Source organism: Podarcis liolepis (genome assembly GCF_965112155.1).
Source record: "Podarcis liolepis genome assembly, chromosome: 17".
NCBI lineage: Eukaryota > Metazoa > Chordata > Lepidosauria > Squamata > Lacertidae > Podarcis > Podarcis liolepis.
Genome location: NC_139571.1, coordinates 8,300,788 through 8,320,427, shown reverse-complemented (window position 1 = coordinate 8,320,427; position 19,640 = coordinate 8,300,788). Strand labels below are relative to the sequence as shown.

Sequence of the window (19,640 nt, the reverse complement as noted above, 5' to 3'; positions counted from 1 at the left end):
CACCATGTCAGTTTGCATTTCTTAGTGCAGAAAGTATCAATCTGATCTTTCCTATTCTAATTAATTCAAGAGGGTTCTGGAAGCTTCTATGTGTGGAAGTAACAAGCAGAAGGTTCATGATGTTTGGATTATTCCTTCAGAGAAGCTGAGTAAGTACAGCTGGCTTAAACTGGTCACCTCTTCTGTCAAGGTCATGCTGACTGTAATAATAGCAGACCAGTATAAAGTAAGCAAGGGGACGCGGGTGGCGCTGTGGGTAAAACCACAGTGCCTAGGACTTGCCGATCGTATGGTCGGCAGTTCGAATCCCCGTGGCAGGGTGAGCTCCCGTCTTTTGGTCCCAGCTCCTGCCCACCTAGCAGTTCAAAAGCACCCTTAAAGTGCAAGTAGATAAATAGGTACCGCTTTATAGCGGGAAGGTAAACGGCGTTCCGTGTGCTGCGCTGGTGCTGGCTCGCCAGAGCAGCGATGTCACGCTGGCCACGTGACCCGGAAGTGTCTCCGGACAGCGCTGGCCCCCGGCCTCTTAAGTGAGATGGGCGCACAACCCTAGAGTCTGACAAGACTGGCCCGTACGGGCAGGGGTACCTTTACCTTTTTTATAAAGTAAGCAGCACATAAGCGGCACACAAAACACTACCAAACCATTCTACGTTCTAAATCTTAATTCAATCTTAATTAATAATTCAAAAATTGAGAGAGCTAAGTACAAGATCTACTACAGACGCCACAAACTGAAAACTCATTCAAATTGTGTCGGAAAGGAAGATTCAGTCTTTAAAGTTCCTTTAGCTAGGCTCCTGTAGAGATCAACAAAAGTAAGTTTGATCAAACGAAGAGTCGGTGATGTTACGCACAAGAGTTAGACAGGGTGCCGGCGTTTGTCACCTGTTTCGCCTATGAAGAGTGTCAGGCTTCTTCAGTAAGTTCTCTCTCACGGTTTTGATATATTTATAAACATTCAACTTCATATGCGAAGTTCTTTCTTGACTTGAGCATTTATTCATTTACTAAGACTGTAATAATAGGCCAGAAGGAGCCTGGGATTCACTTTCTTTCTGTCTCTCTTTCCTTCTGTGTGATGTTCTGTAGATAGTATGCTAAGTGTTAAAGCTTGGTCTTATTATAAGTTGTTGTAAGTTTAAGTTAAGACTGCTGCAATTGGATTTCTTATGGACAGAGCCAGTCCTGAATGTATTGGGATTTGTGACCATTATGCTCATTTGCCTTCAGTAGCAGTAAAGCTCTGCTGGATGAAATACAATTGCCTCTGGTCTATTTTGGGGGGGATCCCGCAACACGTTTAAGTTTTTGCTCTGCTAACTATACGTTGGAGTTCTGCTCTGCATCAACACTGAGTAGAATTACAGGACGCACCGCGCCAGGACACAGAAGAGGCCAAGCGCTCGGGCGTCTTGGTAACGCGGCCGCAGCCGGGCGGGCTGACAGGCGAGGGAGGCGGGGAGGATCCGCGGCGTCGGGCAGCTTCGGCCCATGCGCAGTGACGGGTGCCTGCCCTTCCCTTCCCCGCCGGGCCCCATTTAAGGCGCGCGAGCGCAGCGGCCAGAGGGAGAGAAGCGCGAAGGAGCGGCGAGACGAGGATCGGAGTCCCTGCGCAGCGTCCAGCCACCGCCACAAGACCATGAGGGAGATCGTGCACCTGCAGGCCGGCCAGTGCGGCAACCAGATCGGGGCCAAGGTTAGGGCACGGGGCAGGGGCACGGGGACCCGGGGGTGGGGGGGCTAGGGCCACGTTCCGATTGCCCCCCACCGGCCATGGGGCCTCCTGGCTCTCGGGGCGGGCGGACGGACCCCCCGAAAAGGGCGCTCGGACCCTTCGCCCCCTTCCCAGCTGGGCGGAGGCGCATCGGCTGGTCTCCTCTTCCACGATCTCGGCGCCTTTTTCCTGGGCGGCCTGGCGCGCGCCATGCGGGGGGGGGGTAAAGAAAACTTAAATCTGGTGGGGGGTCCTCCAGTTTTCCCTGCCCCCCGACCCCGACCCCCGTGGGGAATTGTAGCTTGGCGGCTTCCCGGTGGCGGCTCCTTGCCGGATCGTGCCTGGAGCGCAGGGTGGGAACCCGGGAACGATGACGAAGCGCTTGGCTCCGTGCGCCACGGAGAGAGCGGCTGCTCTCTCCATGGCGCCCAACCGATCCCAGATCGCGCGTCTGGCGCTGCCTTTGCGCGCCCAACCGATCCCAGATTCGCGCGTCTTTGCGCGCCTTGTTTTCCCGCGCGCGTGTGTGTGTGTGGCGGGGCTGCGGATCTCTGCATTGCGGCCGCCAACATGGCTTCCACTCTTAGCCGCTTACGAAGGCATCTGGAGGGGGGCGATCTCCTCCGGGATCTTCGCCCCCTTCCTCTCCTGCGCCGCAGACGGATTCCCAGGCGGGGCTCTCCGTCGCTGGTGGAAGGCTAGACACCCCCTTCCCTCCTCCGTGAGATTTTGGCGCAGTCTGGTTAGGTCTGGAGGGAGGGCGAGGCTTGGCCGAGCTGCCCTGCTGCTACCCAGCCGTTGAAGAGCTGTGTCTTTTTTATTTGATCGCTTCATCGATCTCCCTCCTTTCCTCCAAATGATGGTCAAGGCGACCTTTTGGCTTCGTCCAGTTTAGCGGGACAGCACTGGGAAGCCTGGAAACGTTTCCCAAAGGAACGCGTGGCACAAGATTCTCCCTCCCTAACATGGATGCAGAGGAAACCCGAACATGCTGTATAATGCTGCGTGAGAATGCAGCAGAATCAACATGTGCCAAGCACACTGCGGTGCTGACGCTGTGCAGCAACAGGGGAATGAGAACTGTGTCAGGACTCTGCCTGGTGCAAAGCAGAATCAAACAGAAGGCATTCTGTCCTCCCCCAACAGTGTCTCCGGGGATGGGGGAACTTACGACCCCCTGGATGTTGCTGGACTCTTCACCTCCATCAGCCACGGCCAGCCAGGCCAATGGTCAGAGGCGATGGTGGTTGTAGTCAAACAACATCTGGATAGCACCTGGTTTCCATGCAGTGTAGGATGGGCACGCTTTGGGTATGCTTATTGGGCTAAATTAGCAGACCTAAAATTGCCTGTTCTGTTTGGTTGTTTACTTAGGTCAGTTCCCATGGTGCTTGAGGGGAGGTACTTTCTGATCTGTGTCATGACAGCCTCCATTATGGCCAGAAGTATATTGGAATTTATTTATTTTTTAATTATTATTTTGGGATTTTTACATACATTATATTATCTCCTTCCTGTACAGTTTTCCCTCCCCCCCATCCATTGGAAGGGTTCAAACAATTATCCTCAGCCACGGGCATAGCCTCATTAGTTTCCACAGAATGTCTTTTGTTCCAGTAGTTTCTATCCACTGAAGATAGGAGTTCCATCTGTTCTTTATCATGGTGGACTTGACCTTCCATGTTGTTTCCTGTGACGTTACTGCGACAATGTCCGACTGAATAAGTTCAAAGAAATAACTATTCCATGCCTCTACTGTCCATTTCGCTCTATCTTTCAAACCTAAAACTATCGTTGCCTTTCTGGCTAATAGCATAGCTTTGAAAGTAAACTGGCCCCCTTTCTCTATAGCCGTTTCCCCAAGTATATCCATTGCCGTCTATTGAAAGCTTCACTTTAAACAGTTCATTAATAACCTTTAGGATTTTATTCCAGAAGAGGTATATTGGAATTAACCACCCCTCGTTTCTTGGTCTGAACTTGGTTGAAAGGAACGCAGTTGGCCAACTAGTCCCATCATTTAGCATTGGAAGATGTCTGTTGCAACTGCAAATTGCCTTAAACCCCTCTGAATTGATACTGTTTCTCTTCTGTTAACCTGCACCTACAAACTGCAGGGTTACCAAACCATCAGAAAGGGATTCCTCCCCACCTTTCTCAGACGGAGAGAGGAAGTAGGTTAGAAATGAAACACACCTTTCTACCCTGACTCTCAGAAGGGCTCCATGTTAGTGGTAACACAAAGGTTGCCATCAAAAGCAAGAGTTACTTATTTGTGGAGAGGTGGGTGAGCCTTCAGGTTCTCACGTGGGAGAGCTGCTGATAGTTCCCTTTCTACAAGGCTTTTATTTGCTTTATGAGGAAAATGCATAGGAGGGAGAGTCCTTGCTGCTAAACCAGCTTTCCTTGTAGACTTAATTAAGATACGCTGAGGTCTAACTAAAGCACACACACACGCACATACCCCATTCACACACCAAAACAAATCTCACTACAGCCAAGCAAAGACAACCAACTACACCCTAGGTCACCCCCAACCTCTCTCACTGCCGAAGAAATACCACAAGCGAACAGTAAGAGTACCCACACAAGTGACGCTGACACAAAACCCCACACATAACACTAAGTAGAAGAATTGCCCCCTCCCCCTCTTTCCCCCTTTTCTTCTTAACCTAACACTGTATGCAACAGTGTCTCACAACAAATGAAGCTGATCTGTAGAAAACACAACTTGAAAAAAGAGACAAGGCACGTATTTTTGTAAATTAAGAAATATTTAATAAAAAATTTTTTTTAAAGAAAACACAGGTGGATGGCAGGCAGAAGCTTAAATAACTGAAAGCTTCTTCATGCAAAGTAGTTCTCCACACAGCAAGCTAAAAATTGGGGAGAAGGGCTCTGGCCTTGTCTTCTACAAGGAGAAGCTTTCCATCAGGCACACCCCCACCTGCAATCAGAAATGGTATGGCCCAGACACCAGTTTATAACTTAAATGAGAGTCAGACCTGAGTCACCATTGCAAAGCTCACTTTTCTTCCATTTGAGAGATCGACAAGGGAGGGATCAATCTTTGACTCATCCAGAGTTTCTTCACTTGTTAGCCCTCCAGGGGAAGATCGTGCCAGGGCAATTGCTTCTTGGGCCATGTGCCCAGGCCTCTCATCAAGATGGCTATCCCAAGTCCTGGTGACTTTCCTCACTAAGAATGGCTGCAGAACTAGGCTGGCAGCTGTTTTACTGCAATGCCCTTTGAAGATTATGCTGTAGCTCTCCTGACACACACACAAAAATCAGCTTCTCTCCCTCCCTGCCTTAAACATCTGTCTGGTTTTCATGGCTGGACCTGGTGGGGATCTGAAGGCATTAATAAACCCAGAGCTCAAAGACTTATCTGCTCAGCATGCTGGGATGAATGCAAACATGTGCCCATGTAGAATTGATGCATTCTTGGCCAGCAGATTCATCTTGACCTCTAGGCTCAATGCAGCTGTAGCAGCAGAAGGTGGGGCTCTGATAGCGCCACGGGCTTCACGTTGCATTGATGTGTCTCCCTACCCCTCTACACACACACACACTGTGCTCATAGGGCATTCAGGAGCGATTCTGCACAGAGCCAAGCTGGCTTAAATAGTAGCCTCACCCTTTATGGTAATGAGATCTGGCTTGCTCTCTCCTCGCATAACCTACCTCCTGCAGAACAAAGGCAGCAGCTGTGCTCCCAGGCTGGTTTTCAATGTGCAGGGGCACGCTGCTCCAGCAGAAGGCTCCTGGGGAGAAGTCTTGTGTGCTCACCTCTTCCCATTGGGTGGTAACTTTTTTTAAAACAAAAATGGGCTTGGCCTGAAGCACGCAAGATGGGAGGTGGCTGCCTGCTCTAGATGGAAGGCCCCTCTTCATTTTAAGGCACGGCCACATGGAGAAGAAGCTGCCAGCTAGAACTGGCTGTTTGTTTGGGGGACCAAGTGCAGAATGGAAAGCCAGGCGTTCCAGCGCTAATCTGGGAAATGCATGGCCCTCATTTACAGCAGCAAAGTTTCAAGAGCCGTTGGGAGTGCAGGCAGGGTGCTGGAGAATGGGTGTGTTCTTTATGAACACGTCACTGGAGCCTGTGAAGCTCCAGCCTTTTCCTGCAGCCGGGCGAAGCCTGTCAGCCATCTTTGCTGTCAGCCTCTCCAGCACACCAGCCTCTTGGGCTAGAAGCCTCCTCGCTGGATTTATGACTGCAGTGCTCGCCTCTCCCTACTGGTCCAGCTGCTTTCTTGGGGGTGGGTGTGTGCTTGCACAGAGAGGGGTGGCGTTAAAGAGTGCACCAACGTCTCTGTCCACCCTTGTGGACTCTCCTTCAAGCTCTCCCCCACCCTCGGGCTTTTACAGGCATTGGGTATAAATAGAATCTGCCACTCATAGTGCTGCGGTTCCTGCAGCAGCGTGAGGGAAGCAAAGACTGACAGAGCGACTCCATTTTAGAGCTGTGCACAGTGCTCTGTCTGCAAGGGGGAGGAGGGAGGGGGTATGATATGATTTCAGGCAGTGGGCTCCCTATTTGTATGCTGCTCTGCCGGGGAGATCTACTCTTTTCAGCCTCTCAGACTTAAGTGATAACAGCTTATTCCCAGAGCAGGTTTTGCTGCCCAAGGGAAGGGCAAACATGCAGTGGGAGAGATTTTGGGGAGCAAGTGTGAGCCCAGGGGGTTCTGTCCCAATCTCTTGAGGAGGTGGCCTTCATAATATTAATATAGTATATCAGGGTGTAAAGAGCACGTTCGTTGTCATTGTTGCAGCAACTGTGTATGGTGGGTCTGCATTTCAGATGGGAACTAAGGGGGTTTGGTGCACAGATCTAGTTACAGGCAGGTAGCCGTGTTGGTCTGCAGTAGTCGAAACAAAATTTTAAAAAATCCTTCCAGTAGCACCTTAGAGACCAACTTAGTTATTGGTATGAGCTTTCGGTATCTGAAGAAGTGTGCATGCACACGAAAGCTCATACCAATAATTGATCTCTAAGGTGCTACTGGAATGAATTTTTTTATTTTGTTTGGTGCACAGAGTGAGTGTAGACTTGTTTAAGCCACTTAGTGAAGTCACGGCAAAGAGATTTCCTAGTAGTTCACAGTTCAGTCTTATACCACTGCAATGCTCCCTAGGTTGAGTCAGGAAGGCTGTTTTGAGAGCCACCTGCTCTCTGCAGCTACCATATATCTAAACACCTGTTGTGAACCTGGTGCCAGCACAATTTTGAAACTTCCCTTTACAGTCTGCTTGTCCCTTAAGTCAGGATGGGGGGGAACATGTGGCCCTCCAGATATTGCTGGCCTCCCATCATCCCCGACTACTGGCCATGCTAACTGGGGGCTGATGGGGGTTGAGGCTCCAACAGCATCTGGAGGGCTGCAGGTTCCCTTCTCTACCTTGGGCACCCCAGGGCCATGTTGGTCCTGTTATCTCCACTGCCCCATCACTGCAGCTAAAAGTGTAGCATGCCAGCATTGGCCAGTTCCCGTCTGCCCCTTTGGTAACCTGGTTTCTACAAATTGCTTGCTGACAGCTGCCACCCTTTGCCCTTTCACGGGAGGCCCAAGAGAATTTGCGGGAAAGAAAGGAGGGAACTCCTCTCTCTTTCCACTGGGCTTTTGCAGAAGGTGGATGCAGCAAGGCTCTGCTTGAAGCTTCTGTAAAATCCTGACGCTGAACACCTCTTCATTTCCCAAGGTCTCTGTGTGCCACAGGACTCAAGGAAGGGAGGTGCTGATGGCAACCACAAATAAGCCAAGCCAAAAATCTGGGGGGATAGAAGGGGGGAGGAAAATAGTGAATAGAGATCCCAAAGCTTAGAGTCTGTTTCCAAAGCACTGCCTCAGTGGGGAATGTCAGCTGCAGGAACTCTTTTGAAATGAACCAGCAGTGCTCTTGCACAGCTCCCATTCATTTCATTAGAGCTTGTGCCTCATCATTAGTTTTCAGCCTTTGGTGCCGAAATATTTGGATGGGCATGAGTATAGCAGACTTGAAGAGTGGCAAAGAGCACTCGCTCCATCCCTGTTGACTTCTGAACCACTTTTGCCTCTGATTAAATCTGGCTGCTCTGGCAGCTAGAGCCTATCAGAGAACCCGTTGCTTGGGAACATGTTGCAAAAAGGTGGCCTTAGGTGTACATTCTTGCCTGACCTTTTACCTGCTCTCCCCCCACCGCCCGCCGCATTTGCCTCCTTGTCGACTGTCTCTTATCAGGTGTATGCTGTGACCCTCATATGGTGGGTGCCACTGCTGAAGGACAGCTAGGAATCCTCCTAAATCCTGTATATTTTGGATTTACATGCCCTCCCCCATTAAAGCAGAATAGCTGAGTTTGGGTTGTATTCCCAGTATCAAATGTCTGGGCACCTAGTATACATAATTCCACTATTTCAAAACATACAAGTGTTTTCTTACCTAGCTCCTGCAACAGTGGACAGGTATCTTCCTCGCCTAGTTATTATTTCCCACTCACGATTCCATCCACCCTACTTTGCCCATTCCAGTTAGGATTTGGAGACGGGATCCATATTTTCTTGGAAGTGCTCCTGGGATTTCTCCCACACTTGTTGGCTGTAGTGCAGCTAGCATCAAGGAATCCTAGCACAGCTAGAGAAGGTCACTGCAGTATTTCTCTGCTGCAAGTTGTGGAAGTTTGAAATGTTTTTTGTGCATAAACTGATGTCAAGGGAGGGTAGGGGCAATGTTTAATTTCTAAAAGGAAAAGTAGAGAGCCATGGAAGGATGCCCTGTTCCTTAACACCATGTGTGTTGTAGACAGGCCTGTAAAACAGTTCATTATTATGATAGCTGCATTGAAGACTCTTAGGGAGGTCTTCCATGGGCTCGGCGGTGAGGATATCCTTTGAAAAACGACCAGGTTTTGTAGTGAAGTGGTCTGCGACCAGTGCAGGATTTACATATAAGCTAAACAAGCTACAGCTTAGGGCCCCACTCTTGGGGCCCCCAAAAAATATTTAAAGGGGGGGGAAAACCTGGATGTTCATTTCCAAAATATAAGATAAAAAACAAATAAAATAAAATCTACATACAGCAAGAGTGTTTTGTGTTGTGTAGGCTCCTATGATGTAAGTAATGGGCCCTTCATGCTAGCCTGCTCCCTAAAATATCACTGGTTTGCTTATTTCTATATATAGGGTGCCTGCATTCTGCATGGACTGGTTGCATGGCAACATGGGCAAATGACTTTAGATACCTATTAGGTCCATAAATCGCCATATAGCATATACAGTAGTACCTCTACTTACGCACACCTCTGGTTACGTATCCTTCGGGATACGCACGTGGCAAACCCAGAAGTATTTTTCCGGGTTTCGCCACTCACGCATGCACAGAAGCACTCTACCATGCCACGCACATGCACAGAACAAGTACCTTCGGTTGCGAAAACCTCAGGATCCAACCGGAGCTCCAGAACAGATCCCATCCACAAACGGAGGTACCACTGTATTCAACACAAAAAACAGCGACAATTTGTTGTTGACAAAGGACAGCTGAACGTATAAAGGGCCCCATTACCTTCAGTAGCTTAGGGCCTCATCAAACCGAAATCCGGCCCTGGCTGTGATGTTATTTCTTAAAAGGGTTCAGTGCAATAGTAATGGTTTCTCGCTTTCTCCTAAGACTGGGGAATGGGGACCTGTGGCTCACCAGAGGTTGTCCCTAGCAGTTGACTGATGGGAATTATGATCCAAAACTTGAGGGCTGTTGGTTCTACATCCCTGCCATGCAACTGACTTAAAATGTGTTAAGGGCACTAACAGGTCGCACCTATTCGTAGCCTCAAAAATCTTGCAAGCTGAAGCTCACGCTGAGCAGGAAGTGCATAGAGCCAACATGTGCAACCCCTTTTCTAATTGGCTCCTTGGGGGCTCACAGCTGACTTACAAACCTGGGTGGCTTCTCATGACACAATGAATGGGCTTTGTGAAGCGGTTGCGTTGGTACCAGATGGTGGTGACCTGATCCCTCAGTTCAAATGACAACTTGTTGAGTTTCCACAATGGGGTTGCTTCCTTAGTTGCAGTGTTAAATCACGGGTGTGGTTTCTGCAGTCAAATCATGTATCTAAAACATAACACGAGACTGTGTGTGTGTGTTATGTTACTCTGTTGCTATAGTTCATTGTACGTGTTACTTAGCAATACAATGTGTCTGCCTTATGTAAAAAAACAAAAAACCACACACACAACATTATTGGTGGCCGCTCTCCCATGTTCAGGTCTCTCTCTTTTATAACGTTTTATTAATTTTCCAAAAATAAAACAGTAACAGTGTCAAATCAAAACAAAACAAAATAACTCCCCCCTAGCCCCTTCCTTGGTTCCATTGTTTATGAATGTACTGCATGTCCTTTGTAAAGTTACAAACCATTTTATTACTTATTATCCATTCAGAGTTAAATTACAAGTACTATTAAAACCCTGCCAATGTATTAACTGGAGTACATTGCTTTTGAATATATGCAATAAAGTCCTTCCAATCTTCCTTAAATTTGTTATCGTCTCTTCCTCTTAGTTTCATTGTCAATTTTGCCATTTCAGCATATTCCATTAATTTAACTTGCCAATGTTCTTTAGCTGGGACACATTTCCATTGCTGTACTAATAATAGTCGTACGGCCTCAGGTCTCTCAATCAGATGCACTTGTAGGCAGCTCTTATGCTACCAACATTTGGTCCAAACACTCAGGGAAGAATGTGGTATGCAGGGGAACAGGAAGCTGCCTCATACTTTGTCAGACCATCAGCAACGCTGACGGACTGTAGTTCTCCAGTGTTTTGGACAGGGCTCTCACCCAGCTATATGCTGGGAGGTGCCAGGAATTGAACCCGGCACCTTCTGCATGCTGTGCTTTGGTCCCTGTATCAGACTGTATCACTTTCAAAATACATACGGGTGGTTGTTTGGAAGTGTTTCCATATCAAGAGTCTCTAGCAGGTGGAAGCCTAACTTGTGAAGGAGACAAAACAATTCTAGAAGCATCCTTCTTGGCGTACTAGACTTCTACATGCAAGGATACTTTGTTGGGGGCCCTTCAAACAGAATCCAAGCCTTCTAGAACCTCTCCCCAAATCCTCTTGTTCTTTGCAAAGCAATCTCTGACAGACAAGCTTATGTGCAAAGCATTCCTTGAGAGTAGAACATTTGGCGATGAAAGAAGAATGGCAGACTAGATAAAATGACAGGAAGGATTTGAAACCTGCGGGACCAGAGATTTGCAGAAGATTGGAAAAAATATATGAACTATTTGAAGAGCAACTGTAATCAACAAATTATGTTAGTAGGACTACAATAAGTTTTGCAAGGAAAAATATGCAAAATATTGCAAAATAGAGAAAGAAGAGAGATTAGTTATGAGATTTAAAGGTAACAGTGAAAGTAAGAAATGTATATTAAGTGATTAGATTGGAAAATTTTCAGATGTGATTGATGGAAGTCCAAAAATATTGTATAAGATGTAAAAGTATGTTTAATTATTTGAAAATTATGTTAAATATATATATATAGAGAGAGAGAGAGAGAGAGAGAGTAGAACGTTTGGAAACCACCGTGTGCTGAAGCGCTTTGCCAGTTTGCTTCTCCCTGAAGCTGAATGTCTTCTGTCGCCCAAGTTCCTTTGGAGGTCAGGGCTTGTTGATTGAAGAGCAACCAATGCCCTCGATTGGCTGCTGCTTGAGATAATGGGCAGCAAATCCAATACACGCCGACTGGTGAAATGATCTGCAGTAGGGGGTGATGCTGATACCTGGCCTACCCTCCTCGGAGGTATCTGAGTTCATTGCTCTCTTGCAATGGATACTACTGGCAGCTAACTGCAGCTGGGACGGAATGCATCCCTTTGCAATGATAGCCTGCCTGTGAGACTGATGAGGGGAGGCATTGTGTGACTGGAGCTGCTGAACTGCTGCAGGGATGGGAAATCTGTGCCTTCAAAATACTGTTGTATCTCAGCTTCCCTCGGCCCCCACTCTTTGGCCCTGCTGGCTGGGGCTGATGGGAGATAAAGTCCAGCAACCTCTGGCGGGCCACAGGTCCCCCTTCTCTGTTCCAGTGCGCAAGGTGGTAAAACCCAAATGTTCCTCCCCGTGTTAGCACAGGGGCCCAATGCACTGGGAAGAAACCCACTCAGTTCCCACTGAAATGAATGAGAACTAAGAGGTACAGAAGTGTCTTAAAGGCCACCTGAAATCTGCCACTTGCTACTCTGCCTCACAAGAGGCCAGGCTAGACCTGGTTATCAGAAGGGTTTGGTCAGATGACTCCTCTTAATGTTGTATCCCCCTTTTCTTATCTTTTCTCACCTGCTACAGTTCTGGGAAGTCATCAGTGATGAGCACGGCATAGATCCCACCGGCACCTACCACGGAGACAGCGACTTGCAGTTGGAGAGGATCAATGTCTACTACAATGAGGCCTCAGGTTTGTTCCTGCAGCACTGCTGTCCATTTCAGAGTTCAGAATTCTTTCCTTGTCTCTTTCCACGCTCCTCCGTGCTGCCCAAGCTCCTCTGTATGATCAGCTACTTTCTCTGCACTCCCTCTTGCCTTTCACAGATCAGGGATGGGGAAATTGTGACCTTCCAGATGTTGCTGCATTCCAGGTCTTCTTGGCCCCAGACAGCACAGCCCAGGGTGGGAGTTGTAATCACACAACTGCAGGAGAGTCACAGGTTCCCCATTCTGTCATAGAAAGTGACAGTCCTGACTTTCCCAATTCCTGGCTAACATTTGCTATTTTAAGAGCAGAAGTACAGTGTTCAGAGTGGCATCTCTGTGGTGCTGTACCCTACTTTGATGAGCCCTATATATCGTTGTGTTCAATTTGTGACTAGGCTATAGTCGACAGTTTGAATCCACGCAATGGGGTGAGCTCCCGTTGCTCTGTCCCAGCGTCTGCCAACCTAGCAGTTCAAAAGCACACCAGTGCAAGTAGATAAATAGGTACCACTGTGGCGGGAAGGTAAACAGCATTTCCATGCACTCTGGCTTCCATCACAGTGTCCCGTTCCGCCAGAAGCGGTTTAGTCATGCTGGCCACATGGCCCGGAAAGCTGTCTGTGGACAAACGTTGGCTCCCTTGACCTGAGAAGCGACATGAGCACCACAACCCCATAGTCAAGCTTGACTGGACTTAACTGTCCAGGGGTCTTTTACCTTTTTGCCTTTGCTAAAATTCAGTTGATGTGGCTCTCACTCAGATCTGTTGTCTCTTCTAATTAAGCCTTGGTCTGCTGTTTTCTCTCCCCCAGCCCCCGTACGAAAGCGCTTTGCTATATTCTATAAGTTGACCTCCATCTAATCCTTTTCTGTTGACCTAGTGGCGCCTGATCTCTCTATCCCTATGTATCCCAAGTGTGGATCATAATAGACTTGAGAGTGGGGACTGAGATGGAAGGTGCCTAGACTGAACTAAATCAGTGAGTCTGGTGTCACCTGCAAATGGGATCTGCCGGCTCTCAGAACAGGCTCCTGGCATGGGACTGTGATGAAGAATGAGTGTGGGAATAACAGCCTGTGGCAGCTGTCACCAACTGTTTCTGGAATTGCTGCAAAATCTCTGTGGAAGGGACCTAGCGGTTTTTGTGGGATGGTGGTGGTGGCAACCCTCCCTGCAGAAGTGTCTCAAAAGTATTTATTCTTTGTCGGAGAACCCAGAGGAGGGTTAAGACCTAGAGGCAGGTCTGCTACTGAAGTGAAGCTACCTAGGCCCTGTAAGCTGCCCAAGGAGCTTTCGCTGTGAGCTCTTGGAGTAGACATGGGGAGCCTTGCTAGGTACCACATACCATGGGGAGGTATTGCTGGACTTCGACCCCTACCAGTCCCAGCCAGCCCACTAGTGTGCTCCCATCTTTTGAACTGGGTGATTTGCTCAACATGAGCTGGTCAGATTAAATGCTAGTATATCTGTTGAGAGAGTAGATTCTTAAACACTTCTAAAAGCTTTTTTCCTTCTCTCCATTCAGGTGGCAAGTATGTGCCCAGAGCCGTCTTGGTCGACCTGGAACCTGGCACCATGGACTCGGTCAGGTCCGGCCCTTTTGGGCAGATATTCAGGCCTGACAATTTTGTCTTTGGTAAGGAACTATTGCGGAGGAGCATCGCTGAGCTGCAGTTGCAAATGTTGCCCAGTCAAGCTAAAGGATGTTGGGTGGTGGGAAGAGCTGTAATTGATCACAGGAGCTCAAACCTGAGACACTTGAGCTGTGATCTGCTGCCCACATAGGCAAACGGGGCTGTAGCTCCATGGCAGAGTGTCTGCTTGGCATTTAGAAAGTTCCTGGCATTTCCAGGTAGACTTAGAGACTTCTGCCTGAAATCCTGAAGACAATTCAGACTTAGAAGGTCCAGTGTTGTGGCAGCTTCGTGTCTTCTAATGGACATGGTGGGAGTGGAGAAACAATTGCTGGTAGCTGGGTGAAAAAGCAGAAAATAATGTTGGGCTTGGGTGATCCAGGTTCAAATCTCTGTTCAGCCTTGACATTCAAGAGTCACCCAAGGGACCATCTTTTTTTCCCAAGTCCTCAACATGGTATTTTATTTTGTTCACATACACTATGCCATAAACTCATATGGAACTGGTTCCAGCAGCTCTGGCTCCTTGCCATTGTTTCTCACAAAGCGGGCTTCTCTTGGAGGAGCAGGCTGGCGTTTTAGTTCAAACCAAATTCCCTTTTCCTTTCTTTCTTTTTTCTGTCTTTCATTTTCTTTCACATGCTGCAAGAAGCTGTCTCTGCTCTTTGAGTGCTTAATATGCTCAATTTGCACATTAATTCTCTTGGCCAGAATCTTGCCCTTAACTTTCTTGTTCACAATAATGCCCACAGAATGCTGGGTAATGTTGTATACCCTTCCTGTCTTGCCACGGTAACATTTGTGGGGCATGTCTTTCTGAATTGTGCCCATGCCCTTTATGTCTAAAATATCACCCTTCTTATAGATGCGCATGTAGGTAGCGAGAGGGACCACACCATGTTTGCGAAAGGGTCTTGAGAACATGTAACGTGTCCCCCTCTTCCCATTGGTGTTGGGCATCTTGATGGTTTCCTGTAAGATGGCGTCCGAGGCCGAAAGGCCCAAGGGGACCATCTTGAGATCCATCGTGTGACCTCCCTTCTAGGAGGGTGGGGTGGAGATACACATGAATTAGTTTCATGTCACAATACCTGGAACCAAATGAAAAAGTCCAAAGTGGCACCGATTCAACCTCTGGGGGAACTGCTCATGCCCAGGGTGCCTTCTAAGCAGGTATAACCTTATTTGCTATGTCCCAAGTTAAAAACGGCAGTTGCATGATGTAGCATGCATTATGTAAAAGCAATTCTTAATTAAATTGCCCCCACTGTATGTGAGGGAGAGAGAGGCTGAGAGAGAGGCCTGGAGGAAAGAGCCAGAATGAGCTAGCAACCGCTTTTGGCTATCTCTGTACTACTTTTTGTTCCACAAGCACAGGCATGTATGTTCTGAGTGTGCTGCTCCGTCCTTACTTGACACATGCAAAACTTGGAAGTTTGACCTGGTTTACATTGTGGGGAGGAGGAGGAATGTTCCAGAATGGAGAGCTTGCAGCTTGGGGAAGGGTTGGGTTGGGAAACTGGGGAATAGCAACAGCGTTCTATGATGCAGAAAGTCAGCTTTTATTACACCTACCAGCTCCTGTGATGTACAGATGGCCAGATATAATGTAAATCAGTGGGGTAAGGGGGGATTGAAATAGCAACATTTGGGCATGAGGATTATTCGAGGGAAAGGTTCTTTGCAGTTAAAAAGAATGCTTGTGGAGAATAAGGAGATCAATGTTTTGTGCACAAACTCTTGCTTGGCTTAGTTCCTAGTTCTGTAAATGTAATTCTAAAGCAGCAGGGTTTTGTTTTTTTTAAGGTTCTTACTTTTTGCAAGAGATAATTATTCTTAGCAAAAGCAAATGATAGGAAGCCACGAAGGAGCAGTTAGTCATGCAGGGCACGAAAACACCGCGCCCTAAGTACAGGAATGTTTTACGTAAGCTGCCTGCAGTTCTCCAAAACATAAGGGCTAGGAACCCGCTACTTAAATTATGGCGGAGATTTCTCATCAAAACTAGATCTGTATGCACAAACTGTTACGTAATGTACTTACACAACAGTTATTAGTGGTCCCTGGGAGCTTGGGAAAGATGGCTTTGACACTTTAGACTGCAATCCTAGCTCCACTTACCTGGGAGTAAGCTGCATTGAATTCAGTAGGACTGTATCTTAGTAGACATGATAAGGATTGCAACTGTTAAGTTACCTGATACTACTTTACATTGAGGCTTCAGGTATGTCACCCAAAGGTGACAGGAGTGGTCTGTAATCTTTGGGCCAAGCTGAAATAATGGGGAGTGAGAGGTCAGTTCTGAAGTGTTTTTGTTCCCCATGAATGGGGGCACCTCTTTGGGTCACTATTCAGGGGGCAATGTAAAACCAAGAGTCAAATGAATACAGGTAGGTAGCCATGTTGGTCTGATGCAGTTGAAATAAATAAATGAATGAATGTCCAGTAGCACCTCAGAGACCAAATAAGTTTGTTCTGGGTATAAGCTTTCGTGTGCATGCATTCTTCAGATACCCTGAAACAGAAGTCACCAGACCCTTATATATAGTGGGAAGGTGGGGTGGGATATTTCTAAGAAGGATAGTAGGAGATGGGTGATTGGCTCAATGGGTATGGTAAACCTGTTGACGACTGATAACGACTACAGGAAAAAGCAAGGGATAGTATGCAGATGACTAAAATAGCTTTAGCATGTGTAATGAGACATTAATCCAATATTTCTATTCAGGCCAGGTCTCTCCATAAGAGACCATATTGTTCAGAAGAGGCCAGTAACGAGGTGATGACCTTTAACCCCCCACTCCCGACTTTCTCCTTGCTGCTCAGGTCAAAGTGGTGCTGGGAATAACTGGGCCAAAGGCCACTACACGGAAGGAGCTGAGCTGGTGGACTCTGTCCTAGATGTGGTCAGGAAGGAAGCCGAGAGCTGTGACTGTCTCCAGGGGTTCCAGCTCACCCACTCGCTAGGCGGGGGCACCGGATCAGGGATGGGGACCCTGCTGATCAGCAAGATCCGCGAGGAATACCCTGACCGTATCATGAACACCTTCAGCGTGGTGCCATCACCCAAGGTTTCGGACACAGTGGTGGAGCCTTACAACGCCACACTCTCAGTCCACCAGTTGGTGGAGAACACAGACGAGACCTACTGCATTGACAATGAGGCTCTGTATGACATCTGCTTCCGTACCCTAAAGCTCACCACTCCCACTTATGGAGACCTCAACCACTTGGTGTCCGCCACCATGAGCGGCGTCACTACCTGCCTCCGTTTCCCCGGCCAGCTCAACGCTGACCTCCGCAAGTTGGCCGTCAACATGGTGCCCTTCCCTCGCCTCCATTTCTTCATGCCCGGTTTCGCCCCCCTGACCAGCCGCGGCAGCCAGCAGTACCGGGCCTTGACCGTGCCCGAGCTCACGCAGCAGATGTTTGACGCAAAGAACATGATGGCAGCTTGCGACCCACGCCACGGGCGCTACCTAACGGTCGCGGCCGTCTTCCGCGGCAGGATGTCCATGAAGGAGGTGGATGAGCAGATGCTGAACGTCCAGAATAAAAACAGCAGCTATTTTGTGGAATGGATCCCCAACAACGTCAAGACGGCAGTTTGCGACATCCCGCCCCGCGGCCTCAAGATGGCCGCCACCTTCATCGGCAACAGCACGGCCATCCAAGAGCTCTTCAAGCGCATCTCCGAGCAGTTCACAGCCATGTTCCGCCGCAAGGCTTTCCTCCACTGGTACACAGGCGAGGGCATGGATGAGATGGAGTTCACAGAGGCTGAGAGCAACATGAACGACCTGGTCTCCGAGTACCAGCAGTACCAAGATGCTACTGCTGAAGAAGGGGAGTTTGAAGAGGAGGCAGAAGAAGAAGTAGCATGAAGATCTCCTCCTTCTCCTTCCCCCATGACTCCTCCTTCTTCCCACCAGTCTTCTGAACCAATGGACCATACTGCTTACGCTGGCATAGACTTGAGCATTCTAGGCCAGGGCTGGGGAGACTGCGGCCTTCCAGCCGCTGTTGGACTTCACCTCCCATCTTTCCTGACCATTGGCCAAGCCGGCTAGGGTCGATGGGAGTTGCAAGTCCAGCAATACCTGGCGGGCCGCCGTTTCCCCATCCCTGCTCCAGCCCAACCGAAAGCAATTAAAAGAGTTGTGAATTTAAGTCCTTCCCACCTACCCATTGCAAATGTTTAAAAGGGAGTGAGGGCTGCAGAATTGGTGACGGGGCAGAGGCTTCAGAGTCATGTTCGGGAACGGCAGTAAGTGGGTAATATGTCTAGCTATAAAGCACTATATTTTCTCAGCTGACATCCCTTCTTTCCTCTCTGCCCACCCTCCAAAGCCCCTTTCCTGCTGCAATGTCTGTCCTTAGTGTTCTGTGGTCATGTGAGTTTTTTTGTTTTCGGAGATGAGTATGCACTAACTCGTAACTCACATTGTTTTTTCCCCCATCCATGCTGGGCTTAAAGAAAAGATGAATGGAACTCAGGGGGGGGGGGTTGGTTTGAGGGGGGTGGGGCTCTGTCCTTTAGGATGAAATGTAGTCCCCCTTTTGAGTGTTCGCTGTCAAAGCAGTTATGTCTCCATAATAAACTACTGAATAAGGATAACAGGCTAATGTGAATTATTGAACAGGTACTGTTGGGGGGCTTCCCCACTCCTAGGACCATCCATTCAGCCACCAGCAATACAGAGTCACGTGCAAGAAAAGAGATGGGAGAGGTTGGTGAAGTTCCAACTATTATGCCCAATTGGTTTCAGCCTTGTGGTTTGGAAGCGGCCTTCATTTGTGTGCTTGCAAAAACCTGGACACTTGATGCAGAAATCTCAGAAGGTCATAGAACTGTGAAGTTGGAACAGACCCTGAGGATCACCTAGTCGAGCATTGGGTGTCTCCCCCCACCACACACAAGCACCTCTTTCCCAGCTCAGGACCACCTGTTCCCCATATAAACTGACTTGGACTCTCCATTCATCATCTGAGACCCTTCTTCACGTGCTGCCTCCACGAGAGGTTTGGAGAGTAGCAATATGATGTAGGGCCTTTTCTGCAGTGGCTCCCTGTTTGTGGAATGCTCTCCCCAGGGAGGTTTGTCTGCTGCTTTCATTGTACACCTTCAGGCGCCAGGCAAAAAATGTTCCTCTTCAACCAGGCTAATTTATATTCTCTGGCAGGTATAGGCAAACTCACCCCTCCAGATGTTTTGGGACTACAACTCCCATCCTCCCTAGCTAACAGGACCAGTGGTTAGGGATTATGGGAGTTGTAGTCCCAAAACATATGGAGTGCCGAGTTTGCCTATGCCTGTGCTTACGGCCTTTTCAATGTGTTTCTGGGAGCAGAGGGCATTGTTTTGTTTGGGGCTTTGTTTTAATTACCGTATTTTTTGCTCTATAAGACTCACTTTTTCCCTCCTAAAAAGTAAGGGGAAATGTGTGTGCGTCTTATGGAGCGAATGCAGGCTGCGCAGCTATCCCAGAAGCCAGAACAGCAAGAGGGATTGCTGCTTTCTCTGCGCAGCGATCCCTCTTGCTGTTCTGGCTTCTGAGATTCAGAATATTTTTTTTCTTGTTTTTCTCCTCCAAAAACTAGGTGCGTCTTGTGGTCTGGTGCATCTTATAGAGCGAAAAATGCGGTATTTGTTTTGTCCTTTTACCCTGTATTTTTTTTCTTGTGAACCTCTCCGAGACCTTCAAATGAAAGGCGGTGTATAAATTTAATAAAGAATGAAAAAGTAATTTCCCCTCAAGCCCTTTCGACAGAACTCCACAGAAAGCCACTTCCGGCCTGCCCAGGAGGTGGGGTTG

General features: G+C 48.3%; 2 protein-coding genes and 1 long non-coding RNA gene across 3 annotated transcripts; 1 reads left to right on the top strand and 2 right to left on the bottom strand.

Annotated features, from left to right (window-relative positions):
- Positions 1-1,449: 1,449 nt before the first annotated feature.
- Positions 1,450-18,436, top strand: TUBB4A (tubulin beta 4A class IVa). Its single transcript, XM_083483114.1, has 4 exons — positions 1,450-1,699; positions 12,064-12,172; positions 13,716-13,826; positions 16,651-18,436. The coding sequence occupies exons 1-4, from the start codon at positions 1,643-1,645 to the stop codon at positions 17,706-17,708; spliced, it is 1,335 nt and encodes a 444-aa protein (XP_083339240.1). The 5' UTR covers positions 1,450-1,642; the 3' UTR covers positions 17,709-18,436.
- Positions 5,546-10,786, bottom strand: LOC310697048. Its single transcript, XR_014520904.1, has 2 exons — positions 6,631-10,786; positions 5,546-6,534 (listed from the first exon to the last, which is right to left on the bottom strand). It is a non-coding gene; the product is annotated as an uncharacterized lncRNA (long non-coding RNA).
- On the bottom strand, positions 14,258-15,107 carry LOC310696991 (large ribosomal subunit protein eL21-like). Its single transcript, XM_083483243.1, has one exon. The coding sequence runs from the start codon at positions 14,848-14,850 to the stop codon at positions 14,305-14,307; it is 546 nt and encodes a 181-aa protein (XP_083339369.1). The 5' UTR covers positions 14,851-15,107; the 3' UTR covers positions 14,258-14,304.
- Positions 18,437-19,640: the final 1,204 nt, after the last annotated feature.